Source organism: Trichomycterus rosablanca, chromosome 4, assembly GCF_030014385.1.
Source record: "Trichomycterus rosablanca isolate fTriRos1 chromosome 4, fTriRos1.hap1, whole genome shotgun sequence".
NCBI lineage: Eukaryota > Metazoa > Chordata > Actinopteri > Siluriformes > Trichomycteridae > Trichomycterus > Trichomycterus rosablanca.
The window spans coordinates 42981493-42997344 of NC_085991.1; the positions used below are offsets into that span (position 1 = coordinate 42981493).

The following is a 15852-nucleotide window of genomic DNA, read 5'->3' on the forward strand; positions in this document are numbered from 1 at the left end:
CCAATTCCTTTACAGTTGACAAGTGTAACTCTTACCTCTCATTTTTTCAAACAAAAGTTGAGAATATCCACAATTTTCTGACAGTTTCCCCTGTCATCTCTGTTTCTCCGCCTATCTCATCTCAATTTATTACCCAGCCTCTGTCTCAGTTCTCACCTGTGTCTCTTTTGGACCTATCTGAGATCTTAACAGGGATGCGAAGCTCCACTTGTGTTTTGGATCCTGCTCCATCAAAACTTGTTAAGGGTTGTTTTCCAGTTATCTCATCACTTATCACAGAGATAATCAATTCCTCTCTTAGTTCTGGCTCAGTCCCTCAATCACTCAAATTGGCTGCTGTTACTCCCATACTTAAAAAACCTGGACTTGACTCTAACATTATGAGTAACTTTCGGCCCATTTCCAATCTTCCATTTCTGTCGAAAATACTGGAACGTGTTGTTGCCTCACAGCTCAAAGATCACCTAAATTCCAATAATCTATTTGAATCATTTCAGTCTGGTTTCCGCCCCCAGCACAGCACTGAGTCAGCCCTCCTCAAAGTCACAAATGACCTTCTTCTTTCCTCAGACTCTGGACAAATTAATATTCTCGTCCTCCTTGATCTTACTGCAGCTTTTGACACCATTAATCACTCCATTCTTCTGTCCCGCCTTGAATCCTCTGTCAACATCACTGGTACTGCCCTTTTGTGGTTAAGGTCATATCTCGTAAACAGACAACAGTTTGTTAATATCAACAATTGTAGTTCTGCCATTGCTCCACTGTCCCAAGGCGTTCCCCAAGGCTCAGTGTTAGGTCCCCTTTTGTTTATTCTTTATATGCTCCCCCTTGGTGACATCATACGTCGGCATGGTTTACATTTCCACTGCTATGCTGATGATATTCAGCTTTACATCTCCTCCAAATCCATTAATACTGAACTTCACTCCACTCTGACAAATTGCATCACTGAAATGAAATTGTGGATGAAAGCTAATTTCCTCAAATTAAACTGTGAAAAATCAGATATGATCATTGTAGGTCCTACATCCCTGGCAAAAACCACAAAAAATTTTCAAATTACCATTGATAATGACACTTTGTCTCCGTCTTCTAACATCCGAAATCTTGGTGTAATTTTTGATAGCAACCTCTCTTTTGACCGCCATGTAAATCACATCACCAAAACTGCTTTCTTTCATCTAAAAAACATAGCACGTCTACGTCCATCACTCTCCTTTTCTGCCGCCGAAACCTTGATTCATGCTTTTATTACATCCAGAATTGATTATTGCAATAGCATCCTTTATGGTACATCTAACAAAATCCTAAAAAAACTTCAGTATATCCAGAATTCAGCTGCTCGCCTCCTTACTCATACTCGCTCCCGTGATCATATTACACCTGTTCTACAAAAACTTCATTGGCTTCCCGTTGCTCAACGCATTCAATTCAAAATTCTTCTATTCACTCACAAAGCTCTCCATAATCAGGCCCCATCCTACCTCACCGACCTGCTCCATCAGCACATTCCCTCCCGTAGCCTTCGCTCTTCTGAGGCTAACCTACTGTCCATACCCTCTAGGACCAAGCACCGGACCTGGGGTGACAGGGCCTTTTCCATAGCTGCTCCATCTTTATGGAATGCTCTCCCCAAACACCTACGAGATTGTCCTGACCTGTCCAAATTCAAGTCACTTCTCAAAACTCATCTATTCAATATGGCATTTAACTTGTAACAACACGAAATAAATGCTTTTATTTTTGCTATTCTTTTTAATAGTTTTTATACTTAGATCACGACAGAAATGTGAAGTCCTAGATCCTAAAACTTGTAAAGTTTTCAGTTTCCTGATTGCATGTAAATCTGTCCTGTTTCTGTCTAATTTTAAGAAATTGTTCTATATTTGTTGTTCTCTCTCATAATTTAGCTAATTTTTAATGAACTGTCTTATGCTGCTCTCTTTGTTTTTATCTTAATTATTCTTGATGTTGATGTACTATTTTGATTTTGTACTATGATTTGTATGGTGTATGTACGTATTTGTTTTGATTATTTGTCTTATGTAAAGCGTCTTTGAGTATCTTGAAAAGCGCTATATAAATAAAATGTATTATTATTATAAACTTACAATAAAGCATTCTTCCGCGACGCAAAATAGTTCGATTAACAGTGTTGCTAGGCAACATGAGGGCGAAAATAACATTATTTTTTTCTATTCAGTGGCGTATTAATATGGAATGATGTGAGGTGGTCATAGGTGTGCGTTTATCGGGGATTTTACAACGGCTTCGAACGCGGCTCAGCCAATCAGATTTTAGGACCGGAACTATCCGTTTTATAACAACAGTTTTTGAAGGGGCTGTCAGGGGTCGGGGCCTAGTGCAGGCCATTGGTCTTTCTTCACACCAAAGTCAGCAATCTATGTTTTTATGGACCTTACTTTTAAAACAGCGGAGGCTGGGTATGATCCTCTCTTCTGGTTACTGTCTTTGAGGGGTTTGGTATTTTCTCTACATATCTAAATGCGTTTTTTGGGGGTTTCTTCCAAAACACTGGTTATGTTAAATTCCCAAGAGCCTTGTCAAGAGCCTTGCAAAGAATTGAGAACCATTGAGGTTCATTGTGTATTGCCAACCTTTTTTCACCATGGACCGGTTTCATATAAGATATAATTTCACGGACCGGCAGGGGAGGGAGGATTTAAAATAGAGTAACTATAGAATGGAAAATCAGTGTAAATCCTTAGCTTTTTTTTACTTCAACCAGACGCTGCTCCCACCTAGTGGTGATAGGAGACAATAACACCCGAAGAGTTTTGGAAATGTAATTGCTCTTGTAGTGATTTCTAATTATTTATTCTTTCTGTGCGGCCCGGTAATAAATGACCCGCCTGGTGGTTGGTGACCACTGGTGAATTGGGTATATTGTAAAGGAAGGGGAGGTCTACAAGGAAGGGGGGTTCTGCTATTCTGGAACATTTCTGCCATATCAACAACTGTTCCTAACAGATCCTAACATTATGCAAAGCTAGCAAGTAAAATTTGTTTATGTTTAATTTTTGCATCTGTATATTACAGTGTATATTGTTATTACAGCCTTGAACTGAGTGTTCTTGAGTTGCTCCAGACACATTACAACCCCAATATTAGCAGATAGTAATTAAATAAATAAATAATTACTATTTTCATGTGATGCCATATTCTATTTTTGGCACTCTGTGTTTCATACTGCTCTGTACATAAACCTTGTGTCTATGAGGAGCAGCAAGTCTTTGCTTGGCAATTAATAATGCAGTCACTCTAACCAATTTAGGAAACGTAAAGTAATTAAGTAGGGTAATGTTTACCGTATTGATGATCTGCAGCCTTACTCCTGCTAAGCATGAAGTAGATTTCTTGTTTGGGTTCTACTCCACCACCCCAGCAGAACCCAAGATCTAATCACTGATTTTGTCTACCTCTGTGATTGGGGAGGAGGAGAGGTTAATTTTGTCTTGTTATATGGTACAAATAACTCAAAATCAAACATTGTGGGTGCCAGTGCATTCTGACTGAGGAACGTCTAGCGGTAGAAACTGATGAAGGAGCAGCACTTTTACACAGATGTTGGGGGAGGTGTGGAGATACAGAGTTAGCAGGAAAGCAGCAGTTCAGTGGTGTGGAATATCTGATAATGGAGATCAGTGGAGTTTAGTGTCTACTGATCTAATTTGCACACTTTATCAAACACACATTAGTGGAACTTCTGTTCTAGGTAATTTAGTTCAATGTGGGTCAGTTAGGGTTGGTCCCTCTCAGTTAACACTTTTCATTGACAAGGCACTGGTGTTGGTGCTTTATCTGTCACTTCACCAGTTCTTAAAAATAGAAATTGGTGCCGCTCGGGTGGCGCAGCAGTAAAATAAGCACACTAGAGCTGGGATTGCGAATACATTGTATCTCAGCTCTGCCATCCGGCTGGGCTGGGCAGCTGCAAGAGCAACACTTTGCTGTTGTTCATCCAGGGAGGGAGCTGGATAGGGACCTCATTTCTGATGCAATTACGACCTCTGCTGGCTGACTGATGGCGTCAATCAGGGTGTGGCTCTCCATGCACAAGGCTGATCGGCATATGAACTCGCCTCGTGCAGGTGAAAAGATGCAGTCGGCTACTGCTTACATGTCGGAGGGGGCATGTGTCAGTTTGCTCTCCACAATCGGGTCGGAGGTCAGCACCAGTAGAGAGGAAGCATAACGCAGTTATATATAAATTAGTTTAGATATAACATGTGTGTTTGTGTAAAACCAAGAACTAGTGACATCTGTAGTCATGGTGTGGCATCCTTTTAACAGGACACTAATCATTCTTATTGCCAGTATTAAAAAAAGATGGGTGGAAGTGATACTGTAGGTAAGTGCCCAGACCTCAAAGAGTCCACTCTATGAGATGGATTGGCACTACGTCCAGAGTGTATTTCCACTGGCATAAGCGTGTATAAGAGACAATAAGTGTGTTTAAGTGTGCATAATATTTTTGTTTAGGTTTTAGTAATTGTAGTCCAAGCACTGTGTAGTGGAACAATCTATTATACTAACCCCCCACCATAAGAGCTGTCAGCCAGCTGGGCTTCTATGCAGCCATGATTGGCTGTATCTAAAGGAGGGGGGTTCTGTGACACTGCTACAGACTTGTAGAACCTCTGCCAAGGCACATTGTAGCTGTTTTAAGGACTTGTAGTGGTCCAACACCCTACTTAGACATTATACAGAATGTTCCAGTACATGATCCCTCATCTGTTGTTTTCCATCTCCCATCTCACCAACAGCCTGTTTGATGTCGGGTCAGTATGTTTTTCAATGCGTATGTGTTTACGGACGCCCACCGGCTACTTCGGAGCGATGACTACTACCGTGGGCATCAACCAGCCTGGCTGCACCAGTGCACGTTCTCAGAACAAGAGTAGGAGGGGGGGGTCAGGGGCTGGTTAAGACCATGCCTAACAAGAGAGATGGCAAGAAACAGGCTGGAACCGGATTTTGAGATCTGGGAGAGCCTTGCAGATGTGCAGATTTGAGAGGGGCTGGATGAGGAGACTGAGGAGGGGGAGGAGGAGAGGATGAAAGATGAATCAGCGGAGGGAAATTTTTCTCCTAAGTGACTTTTTTAATATGCACATGTGACAACAAATAGACAAATTGAGGTTTATACATGCTTATACATTTGCTGAGCTGGATGGTTTGCATAATGCCAGCCTTTTTTTCTCGCCTTCAGCTTTCTCCATTATTCTTTTATCCCTAACACTCTCGGACCTAAATATACCGTTTGTTTTGCTGTCTGCCAGCAAGTTCCCACCATGTCAGGTGAATATTTTATTATCAGAACTGGCTTAGTTCAGGACTATTTATAGACGTTCTGCTGGTCGGAAATTTATCTCAGTACTGCAAAAATATATGGATGCATAATTAATGCATTATTACCAACCAGCTTGAATAATTTATGAGCGCTCCACACCAGCGGCAGCACGGTTGTATAAAACACTTATTACTTTTACTATTAATAAAAACTCTACACACTTTCGGGAAACCATTTACAACAGGGGTGTCAAACTCAAGGCCCGCGGGCCAAATCCGGCATTTGGAGAACATGGGGAAAAGTAGCGTAAACAATAATAAATAGAAGTGAATTCTCTTGCAATCCAATCATCATCTGTAAGTAGTAGACATTTACAGTATGTTCTCAGTTGTTTGTAAATATTTAGCGAGTATGTTACAGCGTTTCAGTTATGAATTTACAGTAATTCTGTAATTAAATACGGTTGTTACCGTTACTACTCCACATGGAAATCGAACCCAGGACCATCTTGATGTGAGCTGACAGCACTACCCACTGTGCCACTGTGCAGCCCCCTAACCAATAATATTTTTGTTTCAGACTAAGAACTCTACAGAGAATAACACAGTCAAATTTGTGGACCAAGTCTCTGAATTATTACCGTCACCAGCAATATATGATCTTAAAAACTCATTGATGCCTAAACACATTCAGCATCTTAAATACTGAGTAAAAACATTAGATCACACTAGTTCCTAGACCTTTACTGAGAGTGTGTGTAAGCGTTGTGAAACAATATCTTACAAACAGCTGTAGTGCCTAGAACATAACGACTAGTGAGAAAGTAACATATGTGGCATTTCTCAGTTCTACACACTCCAAGTAAAATATAATAAAGCAAAAGTCATCACAGTAGCATGTTATTAATTTTATTATTTATTAATGTTATTAATTAATGTATTCATATTCATTGCGCAATCATAAAATACTACAAGGTCCTTTTAAATAAAAAAGTTAAAAGCACTCGGAGGACCCAATCATCATAATGAGTGGATTTTGTACCTACTGTATGTAAGTTCCTGTGCTAAATTTGGTTTCCCTTCTTGGCCAGGGACCAAGTGTACAATGCAGGTCATTGATTAGTCAAAAGCCATTGTCACAGAATCACCACTGACTGACTGAGGCACTACAGGCACCTGTTAAAAACCCAGCAGCAAAGTTTATTTACTAGACTAGTGCAACAAAGTTAGACACCAGAAAAACTGAAAAAATGTAAACTTTTAGTCTATCATTTGAAACGAAAATGCTTCCAAAACAGTTTCCCAAAGAATGAAATGCATGAGTCAGCAAGGACATGAAGAAAAGCTTGGTTTATTGCTGCAACTTTTTTTTCTATTTTATTTATGCATTTTCTCCCATTTAGCATAGTCAATTTGTCTTCCGCTGCTGGTGGATCCCTGATTGCAGTCGAGGTGGGTATATTGCTGCTCACGCCTCCTCCGACCCGCACGCAGCCCTTAGCGGAACCCTTTTTCACCCATGCATTCTGCACAGGCGCCTCTCTATTTGCCAATCAGGGTCCTTACACAGCGTTTGAAGACCCCACCCACATAGTCCGGTCATCCCGCCTTAGCAGAAATTTGTCTGCTGCAGACACTGCCAATTATGCCCGCTAGATGGCACCCAGCCGACTGGTGGCAACGCCGAGTTTCGAACCGAGGAGTTCAGAATCTCCTGGGCGCCAATGTGACTTTGACCAAGATAAAGCAGTGGTAAAACAGACAATGAATAAATAAATGAATGAATTTGTTTGACACAGTGGTACCGAACCTAGAGCTGTCACTGCCATCAATACTGAGCAAGTATACTGTGCAACTGATTAAGTATACTTAATCTGATAAAGTATGCTGAGCAACTGATTAAGTGTAATTTAATGTATTCAAAATATATTCCGACTACATTGCTGTTTGATATGTTTGAATAAACAGATAAATTCACTATATATCCAAAAGTATGAGGACACCACTGGTTTTCAAAACCGTATACATTAATGTGCAGTGAGCAGTTTCTATAGTACTTTAAGCAACAAGCGTAACATTTATGAACAGTAGCAGAGGACAATGGCAGAGTGTGGCAGTATCTGGGCAAGGCGGCCAAGAAAAAGCAAGGAGACAATTACAGTGCAATGGTAGGGTGCTGTGTGCCATGTGACTCTGTACATTTGACTATTTAAGATTTGTATTGCATGTGAAACACAGCTCTATATGCTGTAATGGTCACTGTAAGTGGAGTAGTTCTGAGAAGGCTTCTCCCAAAACTTTGAAGTATATCTGTGCCCATTCAGTCAAAAGAGTATTTGTATAGCTGGGCACCGATGTTGGTCAAGAACACCTCAACTGTTATTCCAATTCATTCCAAAGCTGTTCAGTGGGGTTAAGGTCAGGGCTTCAAACTTTTCTTCATGTCTTTATAGACCTTGTTTGTGCACAGGGGCACAGTCATGCTGGAACAGAAAAAAAAAGCCTTTCCTAAACTGTTGCTGCAAAATTTTAAGGATATCATTAACTTTGTATAATTGATTTATTAAACCTGTTGTGGCTGCAACCCATAATTTTTTGAAGAAAATTAGAAGCAGAAGATGTGCCCCAATGCTTTTGTCCATATAGTATATACATGCAAGGTAGCTGTAGCTATAAATTAGCCATCGGGTGTGAAGCGAACATAAATCTTTATGGTCCTTGTTGGTGCGATGCTATCTGAACAGGGTACAGTGTGTTCCCTGTTAAACAGAATCTGCATCCCTATGCTGTGGGTGTCTCACAGGGACAAACTTAAAATTAACATAAGTCAGCCTTAGTGCCAAATTCAGCCTGTGTTACCACATTGTGGGTCTCCTGCTGCATCATCTCAGCTTTCATGCCCTGAGGCCTGTTTTCTTTAATAAAGAACGCAGTAAGAACAGAAGCCACCTTCAGAAGATCATTTTTTTCTCACTGCGACATATTGTTTCTGGTTTTCACTTGCTAATGCATGCAGGACTCTGCGTGTTAAATTAAAGTTGATGGGGCTTTGACAGTATCACTATGCTACCTAAGTCCAGAAAGGTCATTTGTTGTTTCTTTTTTATCTCATGATCTCAAGATCACAAACATTGTTTTCTTGGGCTCATGACTTATTTTTTGTGTTCTCATGAACACTCCACAAAAGCTGCAAATCTTTTTAAGTAACAAACACTAAATTGGGAATTATCTAGCACTGATAAACAAAGTTATTTTCTGATTGTGGATCCATAATGTGATGTAGAACATCATGTAGAGATCAATAGAAAAGTTGTAATCTTAGGAAAACTTTTGTTATCTTGAGATAAGTCAGTCCCAAAGCTGAAGACTTCTCCACACCAAGCTTTGTGTCCAGATAAACTGATTAAACTTTTGGGGGATTGTGTACCTGGATCATTGAGCATGCATCAAGATATCAAGAAAACAACATTTGTTGTCTTGAGATCATGAGAAAAATAAGTCATGATATCAAGAAAACAACTTTAATTATCTTGAGATCAGGATATGAAAAATAAATAAAACGTGGTCCTTGTGGACTTCTGTACCCTGCTGTATCTTTTTATTTCCTGCAAACTGCTGAGCTCTTTAACAGCCTGAAGTGCTGCAGTGATGCGACACAGGGGGATTTTCTTGTGCTCTTTGCGCCCCCGTGTGGTCAACCAAGGTTAAACATTAGTCCGTGTTACCAGATAGAAAAGTTATATTTTTCCCAACAAAAAGGTGCTGGGTGCATGTTCTCCCTGTGTCCTTCAGGTGCTGTGGTTCCCATAGGCCAAAAACATGTAGTCAGGTTAATTAGAGGTACACCAAGGTATGAGTATGTGTGAGAATCTATGTACTGGCAACCTGTCTAGGGTGTTTCCTACCTTTCGCCCAGTAAATCAGACCCACTGTTACCCTAAATAGGATAAAGCGGTGGTAAAACAGACAAGGAATGAACGTTACTTAGATTGTATGGAAAATATCTGCATGGGTTATTAAACAGTACATTAGCATTCTGGAACCATAAAGCAAAATCATACCATGAGTTCAGTGGTGCAGGGAAAACCCCCCAAGGCGCTGGTCTACAGATGTGGATTCGAGACCTAGCAAGCTGATCAGGAGTATCCTGCTTATATACAATACATGCCCAACAGCAAGTAGACACATGGACAAGAAGGCCTGATTCACAAATGACGCCCCCGTTCATCAAAAAAAATTCAATAAGGTTGAGGTCAGAGCTTTAGCCTTTATGCAGGTCACATACTTTTAGCAATACAGTGTATATATAGGCTTGGAGCCATGTTTAGAGGTATGCGGTTTAATGTGTAATGTGTGTAAGTTAAAGGGAAACCCAGAAACTGTTTTCACTTCATGAATAAAGATGCACACACACACACTGAGTTCATTTGCTATGATTAGGTTTGAGGTTTAGGTTTCACTCCACAAGGTGACTTATGTATACACCAGGTTTCTGTAAGAACAGAACTGTTCCATGTGGCATATACTTTTGTGAGATCCAGCTAACACCATATTATATCGTGATCATATTAAAACTACTCATGCTCAGAATCTGGCAACAAATGAAATTAATTAGCTTTCCATTACAACACATGCAAACTGACAGGACATGCTTGTGTTTTTACATTTACATTGAGCCAACAATTCATCTAAAGTGACTTGTGAATTGCAATTTGAAAAACTGCAGGTTAAGAGCCTTGCTCAGGGGGCAACTGTGGCAATTCAGTAGGGTGGGGCTTCTTATTATTAATCCAGTACAGTGGTAGCCTAGTGGCTAGAGCTTTGGGCTATCAACCGGAAGGTTGGCGGTTTAAATCCAGGCTCTGCTATGCAGCCACTGTTGGGTCCTTGAGCAAGGCCCTTAACCCTATCTGCTCCAGGGGCGCCGTACGATGGCTGACCCTGCGCTCTGACCCCAGTTTCAAAACAAGCTGGGATATGCGAAGAAAGAATTTCATTGTACTGTACACCTGTATATGTGTACATGAAAAATAAAGTATATCTTCAGTACCCTAACTACTGAGCTAGCACTGCTTCCTGATGCTTTTTACTGTTGCATGATTAAGTCATCACCCACTTTTTTAAACCATATCAGGTTGTCTTAACCAGACTCACATATGTGGTTACTGACACTAAAACAGCTCACAAATAAAAATTATTTACTTTCTTTATAGTTTTCCTTATAACATTATTTTACCTTATAAGATGATTTATATAATATAAAAACATTTTAATTTGATTTTTGTAAATAAATGCATGAATTAAATTGTGCTTGTGTATACACAGCATTAATTTCAGTCCAACAGTCATATCTAAGACAAGTGTGTAATGGCTTAGGTTTAGTTTGCACAATGTTACTGGAGGCTAAACACTTAAAACTGAATTACCAGCTTTGTAGTTCTAATGATTAACTACAAACCCCACTGCATTCTGTAAAATGCAATAAAAACAAGAATCTGTTATCTGTTAACTTTAATTCAACTGACAAAAGTGATAAAAATTACTTTCAATGTTTTGGCTGACCAATTTGATTATATCTTGTTTAAAAAAAATTTATTTGATGCCTGCAGCACACTCAAAAATCGTTCCATCAAGAAATGCAACCTGAAAGTCTTTAAGGCAAAGAGAAAACCAAACATCAATTCTGTGTAGAAACACCATGTAGAGTTCTCCGGGCCTGAGATCGTGGACATGTGTGCTGTGGTCACGAGTTCATGTTTCAGCTTGTTATACAGGAAAAACAAACATCTATTTCTTTATGCTAAATATGTAAAAAAAAAAAAAAAAATTCATTTTATCAGTAAGAGGTGCTGCAACTGTAATGGTATAGAGGTGCAGTGTCTATGGCATTAGTGAATTGCATATGTTATGTATGAAGGTACCATTAATGCAGAGACATACACTGATCAGCCATAACATTACAACCACCTCCTTGTTTCTACACTTACTCTCCATTTTATCAGCTCCACTTACCATATAGAAGCACTTTGTAGTTCTACAATAACTGACTGTAGTCCATCTGTTTCTCTACATGCTTTTTAACCTGCTTTCACCCTGTTCTTCAATGGTCAGGACCCCCACAGGACCACCACAGAGCAGTTATTATTTAGGTTGTGGATGATTCTCAGCACTGCAGTGACACTGACATGGTGGTGGTGTGTTAGTGTGTGTTGTGCTGGTATGAGTGGATCAGACACAGCAGCGCTGCTGGAGTTTTTAAATACCGTGTCCACTCACTGTCCACTCTATTAGACACTCCTACCAAGTTGGTCCACCGTGTAGACGTAAAGTCAGAGACGATCGCTCATCTATTGCTGCTGTTTGAGTTGGTCATCTTCTAGACCTTTATCAGTGGTCACAGGCTGCTGCCCACGGAGCGCTGTTGGCTGGATATTTTTGGTTGGTGGACTATTCTCAGTCCAGCAGTTACAGTGAGGTGTTTAAAAACTCCAGCATTGCTATGTCTTATTCACTCATACCAGCACAACACACACTAACACACCACCACCATGTCAGTGTCACTGCAGTGCTGCGAATGATCCACCACCCAAATAATACCTGCTCTGTAGTGGTCCTTTAGCAGGCTAAAAAGTATGTAGAGAAACAGATGGACTACAGTCAGTAATTGTAGAACTACAAAGTGCTTCTATATGGTAAGTGGAGCTGATAAAATGGACAGTGAGTGTAAATGTATACTTGTACTTTTATACTTTTGTACTTTTATTCTCTGTACTTTAATACATTTGGCTTTACTGTACTGGAGCTGCTGCAATAACTGACTTTCCCTCTGGGATTAATAAAGTTATCTATCTATCTATCTATCTATCTATCTATCTATCTATCTATCTATCTATCTATCTATCTATCTATCTATCTATCTATCTGTCTATATACAAGGAGCTGGTTTTAATGTTATGGCTGATCAGTGTATATTGAGACATTTGCTGCCAGAGTATATTACATTTTGGCTTAAGCATTCTCATACTGTGTTGGGTTGATAAGTAAAAAAAAAAAAGCTGTTTTTTAATCCAGTGCTGTTTAATTTAATTTTAAACACACATGAAAATGTTACAAATTACAGCTGTAGCAACAGGATATTACAGCCACTGCGTAATGCTACATTACAGTACTACAGATTGATTGTGTCCGATTGACAGTACTACAATATGACTATCATACAGAGCTAAACACAACATGAATGTCATTTGTTTGGCCTTATTAGTGAAATGTTCATACAAAACAGCTACACTAGTGTTTGCTCTATTTATCATGCAGGTTCACAACAATATTGTATCTGAAGCTAAGCATTCACTACTGTCCTTACTGTTTCACATTTGTACTGCTAATTCATTTGTTTAAAGATTATTTCTACATAAAAGCAGATTCTACATAAAAATACAGGTATCCATCTGTAGTATGTGTTTAGTATAAAGGTGTTTAGTATAAATCATCCTTAGTTATTTTTCTAACCATGATCAACTCTAACACAAGAAACATATATGACATAAAAAAAAACAATCAAACAAGCTGTGCAAATATTATGCTGTATGCTGTGTAATGTCCACATACATACATTTGAACCATTAAATAAATAAATTAAATATAAAAAACAATCTTTAAAATGTATGTATAACCACATTTCAAATCTGTCAGAAAATGCATTGATGTGGGTGCTGGTGTGTTTGTGGATAGAGGTTATTTCCCCACGCCAATGGAAAACAACTCACTTAAACCACACACAAACAGTAGCAATACTAAAGCAATACGCTGTCGTGCTAATTTGTCATGTATGTACTAGGTATCAGCTTTCATGTATTGGATATGAGAACTAAAAACAACACATTGTTTTAATCTGTTAACAATGCAATAATGTACCCAAAAGCAAATACCACTTTATGCTATAAAAACAAATTGTTCTTTTAGTCTCCTTTTGTATTCAGTTAAATCCAAGTTCTCATAATTTTTATGTGGCTTTCCTGATTTGGTGGTATTTTCAGAGCAGACCTTAATATAATTCCTAGGATGAATCTTCAAAATGTGTTTATATTGGGAGGCATTGACTCGTCCTTACATGATGTGTTCCACATGAAGTTTCAAAAACAGATCAACGGTTCAGTTTGCGATCGGGATCAGTTTGCAAAGGGAGAGATATGTAGCATTTAGTTGGGGTAAATAATTTACATTTACATTTTCGGCATTTAGCAGACGCTCTTATCCAGAGCGACTTACAGAAGCGCTTCCATAGTGAACATTACCTTACTCTAGTTTAAGTAACAGTCAAAGAATACAAATCTGCTTAAAACCCTGTTAGAATTTTTTTTTTCAGGAAATGAATAAGAGCATTAGTAATAAATGAGCCGGTGTTGTGATTCTGAGGTGCTGTAGTGAGTCAGTGTCGTAGGGTTCAGTTTAGGCTGCTGATTGGCATGCAGTCACACAGCGCCCTCCTCTCTGCTCTCAGCACCAAACTCTCGGTCTGATTAACACAAGGCACAGAGAACAGGTTAGCAAGTTTAACACAGTCATCTTACAGTGTTTTTTCTTTAGAAAGACTTCATGTGCCTTAAGGGCATAGGTAACTATTTCTATTTTGGGGGGCAAATAAGTGACCAATATATACCTAAAATTTCTGTATGGTATGGAAAGTCTCATTAAGAAAAGCCTTGTCTAAAAACAATCAGCTTAAATACTAGTGCTGACTTACCCGGGAGTCAAGGTTGAAAGCGGTCTTCTTTAAATCCTGCAGGGCTCTTTGCATGAATTCAAATGCATGGCAGTCAACACAGGGCCGACCTGACATGGGAGCAAAAGATTCATTAATGGAATTTAGCAAATTTGCATGTTCCTTTCATACGATAAAAATAAATAAACAATATTGCTGCTCCTTGTTTTACCAGTATTCCTAAACTTTGGTGTTTACTGTATTAATGTCCTTTACATTCTTTATTCACTTATTTTTTACAAACTGCTTTTTCTGGTTCGATACCCGAAGCATAAAATAAGGGTACAGGGTGGCACAGTGGTACGTCATCATTTATTTTAAGATGACCAGTGAGGTTCCTACCATCTAGGGACAGTGGTAGCCTAATGGGTAGAGCTTTGGGCCATCAATTGGAAGATTGTCGGTTAAAATCCAGGCTCTGTTATGCAGCCACTGTTGGGCTCCTAAACAAGGCCCTTAACCCAGTCTGCTCCAGGTGTGCCGTAAAATGGCTAACAATGCACTCTGACTCTAGCTTCCAAACAAGCTGGAATATGTAGAAAAAGAATTTCATTGTACTGTACACATGTATGTATGACAAATAAATAACTAGAGTAGCCACTTCAGATCAGATCACAGATCATGGTTGCAGTGGGTCAGGTGCCACACTAATATGTCCTTAAAGTGTACCGATCCATACTCACATATAAGCCTTACTTATATCTATTGAACTACTCAAGTGGCTACTCTAGATTGCCAAGATGTAAGTAAAGCTTGTTAAATGTGAGTATGGATTTCTACACTTTAGGGGGTTATATTAGTGTGGCACCTGACTCACTGTGACCATGATCTGGTTGGTAAATAAGGACAAATATATAAAAGGATGAGTGATTAAGTGTGCAGTAGCATTTCAGCATGTGATGTGACAATCTCCTGCATCACTAAAGTAGGCCTGTATATGAACCAATCACAATTCTGCATCACAGAGAACTGGTGTTAGGGGGTGTAACGGGTTCATGTAGATGAAGATTTGGGCACAATGACATTAAGAAAAAATATGATAGAGTAATAGTATCTTACTCTCAGCAGGAATGACAGTACCGGAGTCCTGATCAGCATTAATCACACTGAGCTGCACCAGCATCAGCATCAGAAGCATCACAGGAACAAAACCACTGCCCGACATCATACTGTATCACCTACAGACCTACAACACACACACACCAGGTAACACAACCTGTCAACATGTAAATCACACACATTAACCCCGCAATATCACTACACGATCAGGATCAAACCCATCTTTAATTCTACATAAAATACTGCTATAAAATACGGCAGGATTACGGTGTCCAGCTCGTACAATTCTCTCAGACATAATACACTAATGGTAACGTATTACCGTTATTTCTCTGTTTATAGGAAGATAACTACATACTTCAATAAATAAATACACTCACCTTACAATACCTGCAGAATAAATTAAGATAAATAAATCAGATGTTGGTGTTTCAGCGCTGAAATGATGAAGATGCTGTTGTTACGTATGTGAGTCTGTTCTGCACAGCGTTTAACAATATGGTGATTTTGGTGAAGCTCAATGCTCTGATTGGTCCTTTCTGGTCACGTGTGCGCCGATAAGCCTGAGTGGTGCTGAGCTTGTTCTGTGTACCTACTTCATTATAAGTATTACACACGTTTAGAGCTATGGTTATTATTAAACATATAATAATGCAGCTGCCTGCAATCATTAATGTTTTAGTAACAGATTTATCCTGGTCAGGGTCGCGATGTGT

At 39.3% G+C, this 15852-nt stretch overlaps 1 protein-coding gene across 1 annotated transcript; it reads right to left on the minus strand.

Moving 5' to 3' along the window:
* Window positions 1-12374: 12374 nt before the first annotated feature.
* On the minus strand, window positions 12375-15571 carry nicol1 (NELL2 interacting cell ontogeny regulator 1). The gene is made up of 4 exons (XM_062993354.1): window positions 15517-15571; window positions 15137-15263; window positions 14060-14148; window positions 12375-13831 (listed from the first exon to the last, which is right to left on the minus strand). Exons 2-4 carry the CDS (start codon window positions 15243-15245, stop codon window positions 13760-13762), a joined length of 270 nt encoding a protein of 89 aa, XP_062849424.1. The 5' UTR covers window positions 15246-15263; window positions 15517-15571; the 3' UTR covers window positions 12375-13759.
* Window positions 15572-15852: the final 281 nt, after the last annotated feature.

Excerpts from the sequence above, each read along its gene's own strand:
- nicol1 (XM_062993354.1), bottom strand. The coding sequence starts at position 15,245 with ATGATGTCGGGCAGTGGTTTTGTTCCTGTGATGCTTCTGATGCTGATG. Across the intron at positions 14,149-15,136 it reads TACTGTCATTCCTGCTGAGA|GTCGGCCCTGTGTTGACTGC; the intron begins GTAAGATACTAT and ends CTCCCATGTCAG. Across the intron at positions 13,832-14,059 it reads CTTTCAACCTTGACTCCCGG|ACCGAGAGTTTGGTGCTGAG; the intron begins GTAAGTCAGCAC and ends TGTGTTAATCAG.